The 14019-nt window shown below is 44.4% G+C and overlaps 1 protein-coding gene across 3 annotated transcripts in view; it reads left to right on the top strand.

Moving 5' to 3' along the window:
• Window positions 1-14019, top strand: part of LOC117135421 — a 60299-nt gene that overhangs the window by 42622 nt on the left and 3658 nt on the right. For all 3 annotated transcript variants that reach the window (XM_033295576.1, XM_033295575.1, XM_033295574.1), the window contains 2 exons: window positions 315-1329; window positions 1438-2928. In XM_033295576.1, the coding sequence (XP_033151467.1) occupies window positions 409-1329; window positions 1438-2928 (2412 nt within the window). In that variant the 5' untranslated portion in view covers window positions 315-408. The remainder of the gene's footprint in view (window positions 1-314; window positions 1330-1437; window positions 2929-14019) is intronic.

Below are 14019 nucleotides of genomic sequence, written 5' to 3'. Positions count from 1 at the left end.
CGGCCAATTGCTATAAATCCAATAAATCGGAAAATGCAAATGCGGTTGCAGCTGCTGGCAATCGGATGAAATTCGTAGAGGTAGCTACCGCTTTTTGTGGGGGCTACATCTTGGCAAAAGGGTATATTGGTTTCATATAAATGTAACTTTGTGGCGAAAGTTCCAATTTAATGCTAGGCATAACTTGTCAGAATCGCTTAAAGAGCTACTAGAATACATAAGTTATTAGCAATTTCTTTTTACTTATTCTAGTTTAATATAGTATTTTAACTACCAAAGCACCAATACTTACAGACTTAATTCATTTTTAATAGGCCTTCGTCAACATAACGCTGCCGTCGCCAGCCACGGTTAAGCTGAGCACATCAATTGCCAGAAGCCCCCTGATCGAGCGCAATCTTGGCCAGAATGCGGCCACCAATGACGATGCCATCGATGCAAGCGTCGACGGGTTTGCAGCCGACTGAAGTGCATCCGGTGCAACAGCTGCACTTGCATGCCACGCCCTCCAATCCTTCGGATATTCACCAGGATCGGAGTCCACACAACCATAACGCCAAACTGCCACCGCTGGAACTGCTGGTGGAGAACAAGATCAGCTACAGCAGCTACCAGCAGCACGCCAAGGACCTCAAGCACCAGAGCCACAATCAAAACCGATCCAAGAGAAGTTCCCTCAGCAGTCCCTCGTCCAGCGAGGATTGCGTTAGTGCTGCCAGGGCCAGTATCTTTGATGACGCCGCCGAGAACTTTGTGATCAATTTCCCCTCGGAGTCGGCCACCTCGCAGCATTTGCTGCCCTTGTCGGAGACTGTGCCCCTGCTCACCCACATCGAGGCCACGGTGGTGGATAAGCAGCGCTCCATAAGGCTGAACAAGAACAGTGCCTCGCTGATCTTCACCAAGAAGGAACTTAATCAGGGAACCAGGGAACATCATCATCAGCACAATAATCATCAGCACCAGCAGCAGCAACGGCGCCCGCACCACAGTAGTTTGTACGGAGTGGGCAGGAAGCCGACCAAGCACCTGCCACCCACTAGAGGACAGCACCAGAGGCGCAGTCTACCTCTTAGCTACAACAACAATCTGGTGACCACCGCTCCATCAGCAGGAGGGGCAGGAGCTCCCGGTGGAGCAGCCAAACTAGTGCCGCTCAAGCAGCAGCATCAGCATCACGGAGCGGGCCACACGGCACCACCCACGGCGAACGTCGTTGTTGCCGGTGGAGCGGGAGCGGGAGCTCCGTCTGCCCGCAAGCAGCTCTCCTACTCCTGGTACGCGCCCGTCTACAGTGCGCTCGAGGAGGAGCTGGAGCAGGACTCGCGGGTGGGTGCATTCTTTGTTTTATTCGTTACCTTTAAATTGGTTTCAGTTCATAAAAATCAAAGTTTAGTGTTTTAAATCCACCAACTTATCCATTAAATTCATTCGCAGGACTCTTCGCCAATCCACAATCTGGCCAACACAAAGCAGCACCAGCGGTCCGCCAGCCAAAAGGCATCCACCGCCCTGCATGCCACGCCCCGCCAAGATCGCTCCCACGATTCCGCCGACGCCGAGACGGTTGCGCTGCTGGACACGCAGACGCGCAGCAAGATCATCATTTCCTCGGCGAATGGTGACGCTGGCGGAGCGGGGTCAGGAGGTGGATTCGGTGGAGGCGGCGGCGGAGGATCTGGAAACGGCAGAGTACTGGCAGCGAACGGAGGAGGAGATCTGGAGAGCTCATTGGGACTATCTGGTGGTGGGCAATTGCCACGAAAGCGTCGCATTGAGAACTTTCTCAAATCGCTGGTGGGACTCAAGGCGAGTAGCAGTCGCGGCGGAGGTGGTGGCAATGCTGGTGGGGGCGGGGCAGTACCAGATCGGGAACGTCCTGCCTCCCCAGAAATTCGGATCACCCGCACTCCATCCGAGCAGGATGTCGTGCTGCGAGATCCTTCTGGCCGACAGCTAGCCAACGGCCATGGTCGTGGCAGCCTGAGCATCAGCGGTTCGAGCAGCTCCTTGAATGTGGTCCAGCAGAAGATATGGCACATCATGCGACGCGAGGGTAGCGCCAGCAGCTTGCACCAGGAGAAGTCCCAGTCGATTGTCCAGTACACGGGACTGCGAAAGTGCGAAACGGTCCTAGCACTCACCCGTCAATCGCAATCGCATGTCCACGTCCACGGCTTGAGCCAGAGTCGAAGTCAGGGAAACTCCTTGGCGGTCCATGGCAGCGGGATCTTCAGCTCTGGTGGCGTTGAGCAGATCCGACCACTGAATCGCCTGCGGAACAGTGTGAACAGCATCAACGGCGTGGGTACCTGTTCGCGCTGCTCTAGTCTGTTATCCCTGGCTGCCTCCGGATCGCGTTACTCCCTGTCGAATGGATTTGCGCCGCGGCCAACTTCGGCCCTCAATCATCTAGAAGCTGGATGGGAGGACGATCAACGGCGCGTGCAGGAGCCGCATATCAACGTGAATGCCCAGATCAGACTGAGCGGTGGAGCAACTGCCAACTCGACCAGTCCCAGTCCGCCGTCCAATGTGACCACGGCCACACTGCACTCCAGTTCCGGCAATAATCTGAATCAGGAACCGCAGCAGTGCTCGTCGACCCCCGCCACCACGCCCATTGAGACACCTGGGAGCGGCGAATTGGGACCCTTCGGTACCAATCATGCATATCCACTGACCGTAAGCTCCCTGCTCTCCATGGCCAGTGCGAATCAAGCGGCGCAGGCATGCTGCGTTCGGGACGGGATTGCCCTAAAGCGACGAGAGATGCTGGCCTCCGCCGATGTCACGCCCTCAGTGGGCACCCCGGCCACGCCCACCACCGCTTTCCAGCGCTTCACCTGCAAGCTGTGCCTCATTGATGTGGAAGACGTGGGCGAGGCCATGGCGCTTCAGCAGTGCGGCTGCCAGTTTTGTATCGAGGTAAGTCCAGTTTTGTATTATAGAAGTTACAAATGATAGTTTTTAAAGTGTAAAAGCAGAAGTTTCTCTCTTAAGCCAGAAAGCTATGCTAACTTCAAATACAATTAATGCGGTATTACACAAATGGAATAGTTGGCCAACAGGGGATTATGCCTGTTTGCATGTTAACTTTTCGGATCAGCGAAATTTGTTCTAAAGCCCAGAAAGGTGTTAAAAATATTGTTTGGTTAAAGCGAATAGAAAAACCAAATAGCAGTTGTACAAACTCGACTGCGAATTTTCAACTGATACCAATTACCATTAAATATGAAAGGAGATGAACTTTTTGGGCTTTGTTAGGCGATTCACATATTTCAAACTTTGGCTTTGCTACGATTATTATGCGATATGCCTCAGATAAAATTGTGATTTTATTCGCCGGCAGCAGACATAAAATTGGTATGGGAAAATTCCTCTAAGCCGCAGAAGGATTTCCTTGTGGTTTTCCCGCTCCTCATCCTATTGATTGCGCCCCCACTCACACATACACACGTACGTACACAGCTGCATATGTTAGCTTTCTTATTAGGATATTTTCCTACGTTTTCTCGCACAGTTTTTCTCGGCTTTTCCTTTTTGCCAGGTGCACCAGCGGGGAAAATTGAAAAATGACGCACAGGCAGACGCAATATTTTGCAAGTGTTAGAAGCGAGCTGCTGGCTGGCAGCTTAACCCAAAGCTGAATGTTGGGCATAAATAATCAGAGAAGCCAAATGTATTTTCATATATTTGATAACTTTACGTTTAAAGATTAAGTTTGCACAAGCTGCAGTGTGTTGTTGTTTCAATTGTTGTATACATTCGGACCATTTGGCCGGCTTAGTAAAGTTGTTTAGTTAGTAATCACTTGGAATTTTGTGGAATTTTGCTTAGAGGCGAGAGTTTAATTTCTGCAATAACGATTTTTTACTAGTCGAGCTATTAAGCAAAACAGCAGAAACACAGGGGATTTTGTTTTATGTAAATGACATGTACATATATTCAATTTCTTGCTTTTAACAATAGATGATTCGATTTACGTATCGTCTGTGAAATCGTATTTACTTTACTCTTGACAGTTTAAAGACTGAAACTCCATACTTTTCTGGCCCTGAAGCTAACGATATTTTTCTGCATCAGCTAAAGAAAAATATTAAGCTGCATTTGCAAAGCTAATCCACATCATCAAATGCATCTGCATCAGCATCAACATCAGCCTCATTTATTCCCGCAATTTGCATGGCAATTTGCTGGAGCTGCGGAAATATGGAAGGAAGTAGTCAGCAAGGGGTTAAAGCTGCAAGGTGACTCATCTGAGATCCTGGCTAGCTGACTGGCTGGCTGGCTGGCTGGCTTGCTCAGCACTTCCTACCATTTTCGCCGCTTCAAAGTAATTTCAGCAAAATTCGCTGCGTATCCTGGACGTCCTGTTCGTCCTGTTCGCCCTGCTTTCGCACTCACAAAAGCCGCATCCCCAGGCTCCGGGACTCCTGCTGCCTTTACTTTACTTTGCCATAAACAAATTGCATTTGGCTTGAGGGGGAATGGATGGGGGAGAGCCTGGCACAAATTGCATGGAGCATTTTAAATAATTAAGTAAATGATTGCGAAAGTGCAGCAGGAACAGAAGACATTAAAGGCAAAAAGAATTTATATATTTAGCCGGCAGTGAATCTAATTTCATGTATCTGGTGCCGAGAATAATTCTTTCTTGAGCATAAATAAATTAAACGAAATTCACACGTAAGAAGTGCATATAAAGAAACTGAAAGAATGAAGATGCACCGAGAGAAAAAAGTCAGATATCAAGTTCTGTAATAATTTGGTCTTAAATTGTATGGCCAACTTAACTAGAGCCTAAATACAAAAAGGATTATAGTTATTTCCTGTGCCTTCTCAAAACTTTGTATTTTATGAAGTCATAAAAAGCCACTCGCTCCTGACTTTAGTTATTCATTTTTGCTAGTGCACTAAAAGGCTAAATAAACTTTCGGCAACACTAGACAAAGGCACTAAATAAGCGAGCTTCATTTTCTCGATTTTGTTGCTGCTCCTCTTGTTGCTCAACTTGTGTGCAGGTGAAATTTATTACACGCACACTCACCTGCACACCTGATGGAGGGACATGCCCGGCGGCAGGACGTGAGGACCACGCCCCCTGGCTCAGCTCACCCTGGATCCTGGTGTCTTCCGGCTATACGTGTCTAATGGCTACAGATGTACTGCCATGTCTTCGTCGTGTCCTGGCCGAGGCCATTTGTCAACCTTAAACTAAACTGCTGCCAGGCAGCCAGTGGGAGTGCGGTTCCCAGTTTGTTTGCTCTTGTGGCTTCCCTTCTTTTTCCTTGTCTAAGCCGCAAATTATTGCCAAACATTGCTCATACGCAGTGGTGGGCGCATTCGCCTAATTGAAAACCAAACGAACGAAATTTCAATGCAAACAGTATTTTCATTTGTTTACTCAGTGCTCTTGTCTCTTTCCACAGCCACGTACCCGTCTCGCTCCATATAACATTTACGATTCACTGAGTTGACAAATTTTCCGCTCCTGGTATATAGTATATGCATAGGAATAAAAAAAACAGAAGCAGCAGGAAAAAAACCAGTCAGACATCAACAAAATGGCCAGAACAGCACAATCCTCGGCGAAAAAAAAATGTTATTCTACTATGAATCGCTATGTCGCTCTTATGCAGCATCATCATAATTCACGTTTAGTCTGGGGCGCATACACCCAAGGCAAATGGATGATAAATGCAATATAAATTGAGCTGAGTCGCTGTGCTCCTGGGGGAAAGATTCGCCAGAGATTCATATCTTTATTGGGTTTCGCTGGTAGCCTAGCATTTGTCGCCCCGCCATTAATTCGCATCGCAGATGTGGGAAATTGAAGTGGATGTTTCGGGTATTTTATGATCCCTATAGATAAAATGGCAGTCTTATAACCAATTATCTCAATTCTCAGTTGAAGATTATATTTATATGTATAATCCATATATATTTTGGTTTCTTTTCATATATTTCTTTCACTTGCACATTAAGTACACCCTGTATGACATACTTCGACATCCGTTTTCCACAATTTCAGCGGTGTGTGGTTGCCATTTTTTCGCTGAACGCTCGTCGTGCTGTTCAAATATTTTGCAACTGGCTTGCTAAGAGCAAGCTTGCTAAGAGCAAGTGGCACTCATAGTTCTCATGGTTGCCCCAGCCAACCCATCCATCTGCATGTTACATCGCGGAGTCGGAGATGGGGCCAAAGTGGTGGAGGCGAGCTGCTCCTCCGCTGACTGCGCATGAAAAATGGCGACGCTTATTAAACATGCTCGAATGGACAGCAACGCATCCTGATGACGAGGGAGTGACGCTGGTGGAGCACTAAACTGGTTGAAATTTATGCGCCAGCGATGAGGTTTAAACTCTGCCATTTGATGTGGAGCAGGGGTTAAAGTGGTTGGTTGTAGTGTGGATTTCTATAAACCTTAGTGTGTGTACACACCTTAGTGTGTGTAATAGATTTAGAATAAAAGAGGTCCTCGGACAGTGGGTCAGGAGATGTCGAGCAAAGGGAGCCAGACACAGACGTCGTCTGGCCTGAATTCCATGTCTCCTTCAGCCAATTTGGATGGCGAATCACGCACACAGGTTAAAGATGCCATATTGGCCCTAAAGAAGTAATTACTAGGAGCAAATCAAATATTTTTAATATATTTCTGACATGTTTGTGGTTTCCATTACAGTGATCGTGTGTCACATGCATTGAAAGTCCTTTTCCTTGGATTTGAGGGCGCTTTCTATTTGTTTAACTCACATTTCGTTTCTGCAGAGAAAGAGCCTCATTTTGCAATTTGTTTGTTGCTGTGTGGTGGAGCTCCTTTCATTACCGGATGCTGCAGGACTCTCTCATTCTCTGTTTCGGTTTCCTTTTTGTGTTAATTGAGCTGCTCGGCTGCTGTTCCTGCTGCCTTTTCCGATGGCCACAAGCTGAAAAGTAAATTAACACGGAAAAAGCCAGCCTGAAACAGGAACCGCCACCTGACTGTACCATAAACGCTGCGTATACGTTATATGTGCTATATATGCTATATGCGCTATATAGCGCACATGTATGAATGGAATTTACACAGAAGTGGCTGGGATGGGGGGAACCACCGTCTGCGGTGGTGCTGCACGAGGTTGGAGCATTCAAAGGGAAAAGCCAAGCGAAACAACACGCGAGCAATTAAAATGCTCGACAACAAATTGCTATCAAGTACTCAAAATTCAAAAGGGAAGATGAGGCCAAAAAAAGGGAGAGGGTATGCGTTAAGTGTGAACGAACATGTAAAAAATACAGCAGCAATTTCAGTGAAACTTGATTAAAGCTCTTTTCAAATTAAAGTAAATTTCCTAGATCTACACTTGACGTGGTGGCTCAATTCAAATCTCTCGAAGGACAAACCCCATGAACAGGATCAAACTTTATTGTCCTTGGCCTCCCTTAATTTCGCATTTGATTTGGGAATTTATGAGAAACAAGGAATGAAATGATTTCATTTAGATTTACTCCCGACAGAAATTGGCGCCCCATTGTTCAGACTTTTCCCATAACCCGCAGCCCACGCCATGTTGGGGTATCCCACTGAAAAGCCAGTGAAAATTTATGACTGCCAGCGAAGAAGACTGGCTCAAACGAAGACATTCGCCACGGGAAAGTGGGGCCAAAGATACGCTGGGGTCTCGCCTTGTAATTGCAGTCAACATTTTAGCATTTTGAAGCAAAGCGAGAAAACAAATAAAAATAAAAAAGCAAAGGGGAGCACGTGACTGGCATGAAAGCGGATGTGGGGGGGGGGGGTGACCTCTAACCCCTCGGTCCGCTGCATGCCAACCACACCCCCCTTTTCTCGCTCTGTATCTGTCAAAACAAGAAAAAAGACTTGTAAAATGTAAATGTTTATGGCTGGAGAGGCGCGCGAAAAGAGCTCTTGAAATGGGCTGCAACTATGGTTGAAATGAGTGGGTGGAGTGGTTCCCCTGCACTGGAAAATATTTTAAAGTATAATAATAACATAACTTTTCCTATAAGCAAAATGTCACATAGATTCCATGGTATAAAAACATGTAAAAAAATAATAGTAGTCGTTATAATAACCAATTACATATATTAACCCCTCTTCTCAATCCTGAATCCATTTTTTTCTGGTCTTCAAAATCAATTGAAAAATAAGGATCCTTATGCAATTTGTCTGAGTGCAAAAGTTTCGCCCTTTCAGTTTTGGTTATGAACTTGTTGACGTTTGGATGCCGCTCTCCGCCGAAATGCAAAAGCACTCTTGGGAGGCGAAAGAGCGGCGAGGAGTCGGCGAAAGCAATTTCCGGTCGGGTCAGCCATTTTCCCCGCCCAGCGCGTCATTTCCGGTTTCTCAGTTTCCATCAGTCGTTGCTCTGCTCTGTGAGCGCGTTTCTCTGGGCCAAACATTAAAGCTTACTTGGACCACAAGCATTAGGCTAACGTGTGGAAAATTGGCCAAATCCGTTTGAGAATTTGGAGCCTTACATTCTTGCTTTTTTCACTTTCTTTGCTTTTCTTTTGTTTATGTTGCTGTACTCATTTGGTATGCAAATGTGTGCGGCAATAATGAATTGTTTCTCTTTTCCGCTGACTGGGGGGAGATAAATTGAAATTGGAAGTTTGGGCTCGTAGCAAATTGGCTGGCAAATGTTTGCTTGCTCTTTGTTCAGCTTGTCGAGCGATTAATGCAGCAAATTGGCAGTGAAATTGCGGCCCAGTCGAGGGTCAAGGGTCACTCCTGTCCACACCACTTGTGTCCTGTCGCATTCCTCTTTTGTATGAGTGTGTGTATCAGCTCGGCCCGAAACGGAAGTGTTGGCTTTATCGCTGCGGAAGTGGACAGCTGCATTGGTCGGTCGGGTGGGCAAAATGCAGTCGTCGCTCCTTGTAATCGCCGGTCAGCTTAGATTGCTCAATTGCGAATGGCCGGTTCGGCCAGGCATTCTGGCTAAAAGCCATCCGGACGGGCCCAAATGCTTTGGCCACTTAATGAGTGGCCTGTGGTCGCTGGCACTCGCAGTCATTTGCGTATGGCAGTTGGCCAGTCCAACGGGCTTTAAACTGCCGTGATTGCTGCATGGATTTGTTTCGATGCGAAGTCGGTGTTTCGTCGAGGAAAATGATGAAGTCAAGTTCGATATGAAACTGTTTTGAATTGCCTTGAACTTTGTAAATGTACTTTTTCCATTTCTATCGACTTTGAACTCAATTATGGCATTCGGCTGAAATGTTATTGACTTGTTATTGTAGGAAGGCAGAAAGTTACTTTGATTTTGGTGATTAGTTTTTCTTTGCTCGTATATGGTCAAAGGAAAACATTTTATTATTTAATGGCTTTTACTTAAAGTAAAAAAAATGCCTTTGAAATATATATAATCGAATGAGGTCAGAGGTTGCAGTTGTATTAAATCTGAAAATATAAGCACCAATTTCAACTAAATATCATGTCTCTCATAAAGTCATAAAGTCATGTTCAATCAAAGTTACTCCCACTGCAACTGTTGTTCAGAAGTCAGGGTATATCATGATAGATATGTCGGGAAGTCACTTGCGATGTTTGTTTTGTGGATATGTCGGTAGTTTAACCTTTGGTGGCCTAGTTAACCCGAATGTTGACGTTGCCGCAGGCTCTGATTGGAACTGAAATTCCGCTGACCGGGCTTAAACAAAATGTAGCAAGGAACGTGGGTATTGTACTTGGGCGGAATGGTTTGTGGTATCTGGCTGGCATTGTATTACAGGCTCTTTGGGCCAACAAGATGCCGAAACTCTTGGGTCTTGTGTCTGCGATGCCATAAAGGCATTGGTTTATCAGCTGAATTCCAGCATTCGGAACTGCAATACCCGAAACTTGTACAAGGATATTCATACTGCTGCCTCATATTTGATGACAAGCAGCACAGTTTGCTTTCTGCTCTGGCGAAACAAGTTGCAAACAAGCTGAAAACTTTGCCCCTCGGCTGTGGAAACGCAACAAAAGTTGCTCCTCGAATGGAAACCGCTACTGCAACTGCTACTTGCCATTTTCTTTACGACTTCTTTCAATATTTATACATACTTTTGTTGCCCTGGATGCTGTTCGGTATTTTATAGTGGGACAGCCAAAAGTTTAGACTTTGTCGAATCTAACTGAAAAATGCAGTAGGATTTTCCACCCTCGTCCTGGCGGGAGATCTGTGCAAATAGAGCGCTTTCCCCCAGAGCGGTACAATGTAACTGCAAGGATGTGGAAATATATATCATTTACACCACTCAGATATTTGACTTTCGCACTCCGTTCGCCGAAATTGAAAAACTTTTGCCGACATTTGCTGGCATTTGTGCAAGTGCAAGTGTGAATTGCGTTATTCAGCTTCCCTTCTTTCATTTTTAATTGACTAACTTGACTAAGGAGGGTGCCAAACTTCGTTGCGATGTGAAAATAAAAAATAAAAAAACGGGGAGAGCATACGCGCTGTCAAATTGAATTTTGATTCAATTTGCTATGACATCAGCGCCTTCAACGTTGCCAAATTGCATTTACACATTTTACACGTGGCTGCCGTTGCAGCAGCATATTTTCCTCATTTCGCGAGATGTCAAAAAAACGCGTTCACCTGTGAATTTGAATTATTTACGAAAGGCGTCGAGTGTGCCATATAAATTTGGAAACTCGCAGGATCCCAGGATATGCAATTCCATTCGAGGTGGCAAATCAATACGTGACTAGTTCACATTTTACTGCTCTTTTGGATTGAAAAGCTCAAAACAGCATCTGCTATTTAAATTATTAAATAATGTTTGAAAATATAAAAAAATAAATACACTCTAGGATGTAAACTTTTGCCATTGACCATCTATTACAACAACTGGATGCATTTCTCAAGTGCCACTCATCCATGGGTTGAATATATTTTTATAATATATTTTTATAAATTTATCATGAACATATATTCAACAGATTACGATTAAACTGATGTTTTCATTATTAAAGTATTAGACCGATTTGCAATCAAGCATGCAGTTCATACTTGAATAGTACCAATTATTTGTATTTCTACTTAAATTCCGTATGCATCGATACATTTCTTGCTTGAAAACAATGTACAAATTGTATACTGTTCGGTAGCATTCGAGTATATGATTCAATCATGCAAAATGTGTAAAACTAAAAATGCCTGCTCTCATTCGAATCGAATTTCCATTCAGATGAAGTGGTTTTCATTCGCATTTGGAGACTGTAAATTAATTCAACAGCACGATTGGAATTGAAATTAAATGGCCATCCGATATCGGCCATGCAAACCAGTGCCCATCAAGTAATGTGGCATGTTAAAAGCGCTTAAAAGAATTCCAAAACTCTTGATGTTTGCCGTGCCTGACAGCTGCAGATAAAATGTGCTGCTGCTGGAAAATCAGTCTATTAAAAGCCATCAAATTAATTTTGTCGACTGGCCGCTCAGCAGAGCAATCACAAATTGCATTTAAATAAGCCAGTGGAATTTGTATTTTGTGTCTAGACCGGAAATGAAAAACGTTTTTGCCTCTGCCACCGTTGACACCAGGTGTTTTCGGCCATGTATCGAGTTTTTCAGTAATTCCATAGAAGTATTTTCTACGAAATGAAACATAAACTTGCCCAAATTCCCTATTCCCGCTTTCAAGTTCTTAGCATAATTTAAATAATTTTTTTTAGCCGCAAAAATAGACCGAAAAGGAGATGGAAAAAGACTTAACAAAATCCGCTTAACTGAGACGTCGGGCTCGAATTTAAACTCTTGTCTCCTCAGTTCTTTTCCCCTTTTATTTTGTGCGTTATCAAAATAGTTGCTGGCATTATCAGGGTGGAGTCGTGGCCGGAGCGTTTCCAATCAATTGAAATTCAATGCTCCAGTGCAAAGGGGAGCGGAAACGGAAGTGGAACTTTGGACATGCAATTTAAATTCAATTTTACACACAAACAGCGAAGCAAGGGTGCCAAAAAGGAGCAGGTGAATATGCAGGATCTCAGTTCGGTTGCGAGCTGGCTGCCAGCCTGCTTTTATGACGATTTCCAATACAAATGGGTTTCATTCGATTTGCCCAGGACGTGTCCCAGCAAAGCAGGGACAGCTCAGGTTCAGGGGTGAGCCATGCCATTACTTATGGCAATCGTTGGGAGGTCTAACAATGGCTGCTATTTCTGGATTATAGGGTATCAAGTATCTGATTTTCCCATCAATCAATGGGAGATTCTTGATAATGGAAACCAATGGGATAAACACTATCTTTGTTGAATGCAAGGAACTTTAACCTTTTCCAAAGCTATCTTATTATTTTTGAATACATATCTTATAGAGCATCTAGCATTCGTCAGGACCCCCGAGCTCGGTCAACTGTCACTGCTGTGCTCTTTCTATCTGTACGACTATCTTTATATCCGTTGCTGCCCCTGTCGCTTGTTGCGCTTGCATTTCAATTGACGGGACCATCATTAAATTTCCAATGTTTATCCCCCTTGCCGCATGCTGAATTCTAAAAACAAACCCCATATATACTGCACACTATGCACGCCCACTTCCTGCGTTTCCTGTCACACAAACACTCGCAATATCATGTCGCAAACCAGGCAGAACAACAAGTTTACTGCTAAGCGGATTGGGTTACTACCCGCGTCTAATATCCTGGACGCTGACAATGTTGTCCTGCTCCTTTGTGATGGGATTGACTTAATGCCAACTTGGCAACTTGGCTGCAAACTATAAATAGATCACACCACACATCTGACGTTGATTCAAGACGCTGCCGACCCGGCTACACTGCGCGAAAACATCATTATACATAAGTCCTGTTGTAGATGTTTAATTAACAGTAGATCAGAGTTAATATATGACTGTATTTACAGTTTAAAGCGTTTACTACCTAATCAAATCAGCGACTCGTTTAATGAGTTATTTATTTCTGTGCATTCGTGGCTAATTGGCATTCAACACGTCCCCCGCCCCGCTGGCCGGGTAAATCAGGCTAATTAAATCAGAATGCGGCATTAAAAGTTTATGGTGGCTGTGGACCAGGACATTAATGTAATCATTTGCCATAAATTTGCATTTATGACGCGTCTTGTGCACGTTGTCATAGCAATTCATTCGCCGGTCAGCGATCCTGTCATCTCGTAGGACGTGGGACGCAGGACGCAGGACTCCGCCAAGGACAAGCTGGCATATTAATTAAAGTGTCGCTGCTAATGAGTTAGATTAAAGCTGGCAGATGCGCGGCTTTTCCGGAGCCAGTTGCTCGCTTTCATTCTGGGCGAGCGTGCGTGTAATTGGCAATATCTGCTGGCCAGGATTACACGGGATTTTGTGTGTGTGTGTGTTTAAGGTCCTCGGTTTTGGCTCTGCGACATTCATTAAGCACTTTATGCACGATGTCTTTCCAATTTAATGCAATTTCCCGGCGATGCGTAGAAAAGTATGCTACAAATGGCTTAAAACGAATCTATTAATTTAATTATCTGTTTATTATGCGGTATAAAAACATTTTCTAATTTGAATTCGTAATTGATTTGGGCCATTCATTGTTTACTTTTTAGTGGACTGACAGATATTCACTAAACAATTGTCCTTTAAAGAATATAATCTAATCACATTTCATTGTGAACTGATATACTGATAGAAGTACTTTTCCATTTTGTTTTCTTTATAATTTTTTTCCGGCCAATGCTTTCCTTTGATTGAGTAGCTTCGAAGCGTAAATAATTTAAAACGAAACTTCTGCATTCAAAAGAGAAAATCCTTAGACAAAGTAAACAAAAATCAGACGTTTCATTTGAACATTCCATTCTGCCCGAAATGAGAGCCAAAGGGAGAAAAGAGCAGTTCAAGGAGAATATAAACAGCAGCCATATATCAGAATTACCGGCAATAACTATGGAAATGTTTATAGCAACCGAGTCATCTGTCTTTTCCTGCGAGCTGCAGCTGATAAAATAAAATAAATTCGCATATTAAATGCGAACTTTCTGTGTACGTACGTTCCTTCCGCCCTCCGCAGTCCTCCAT

This window comes from Drosophila mauritiana, chromosome 2R (assembly GCF_004382145.1).
Source record: "Drosophila mauritiana strain mau12 chromosome 2R, ASM438214v1, whole genome shotgun sequence".
In the NCBI taxonomy this organism is placed as follows: domain Eukaryota; kingdom Metazoa; phylum Arthropoda; class Insecta; order Diptera; family Drosophilidae; genus Drosophila; species Drosophila mauritiana.
The sequence above is the reverse complement of the archived record's forward strand: the minus strand, read 5'-3'. Positions and strand labels throughout refer to the sequence as shown.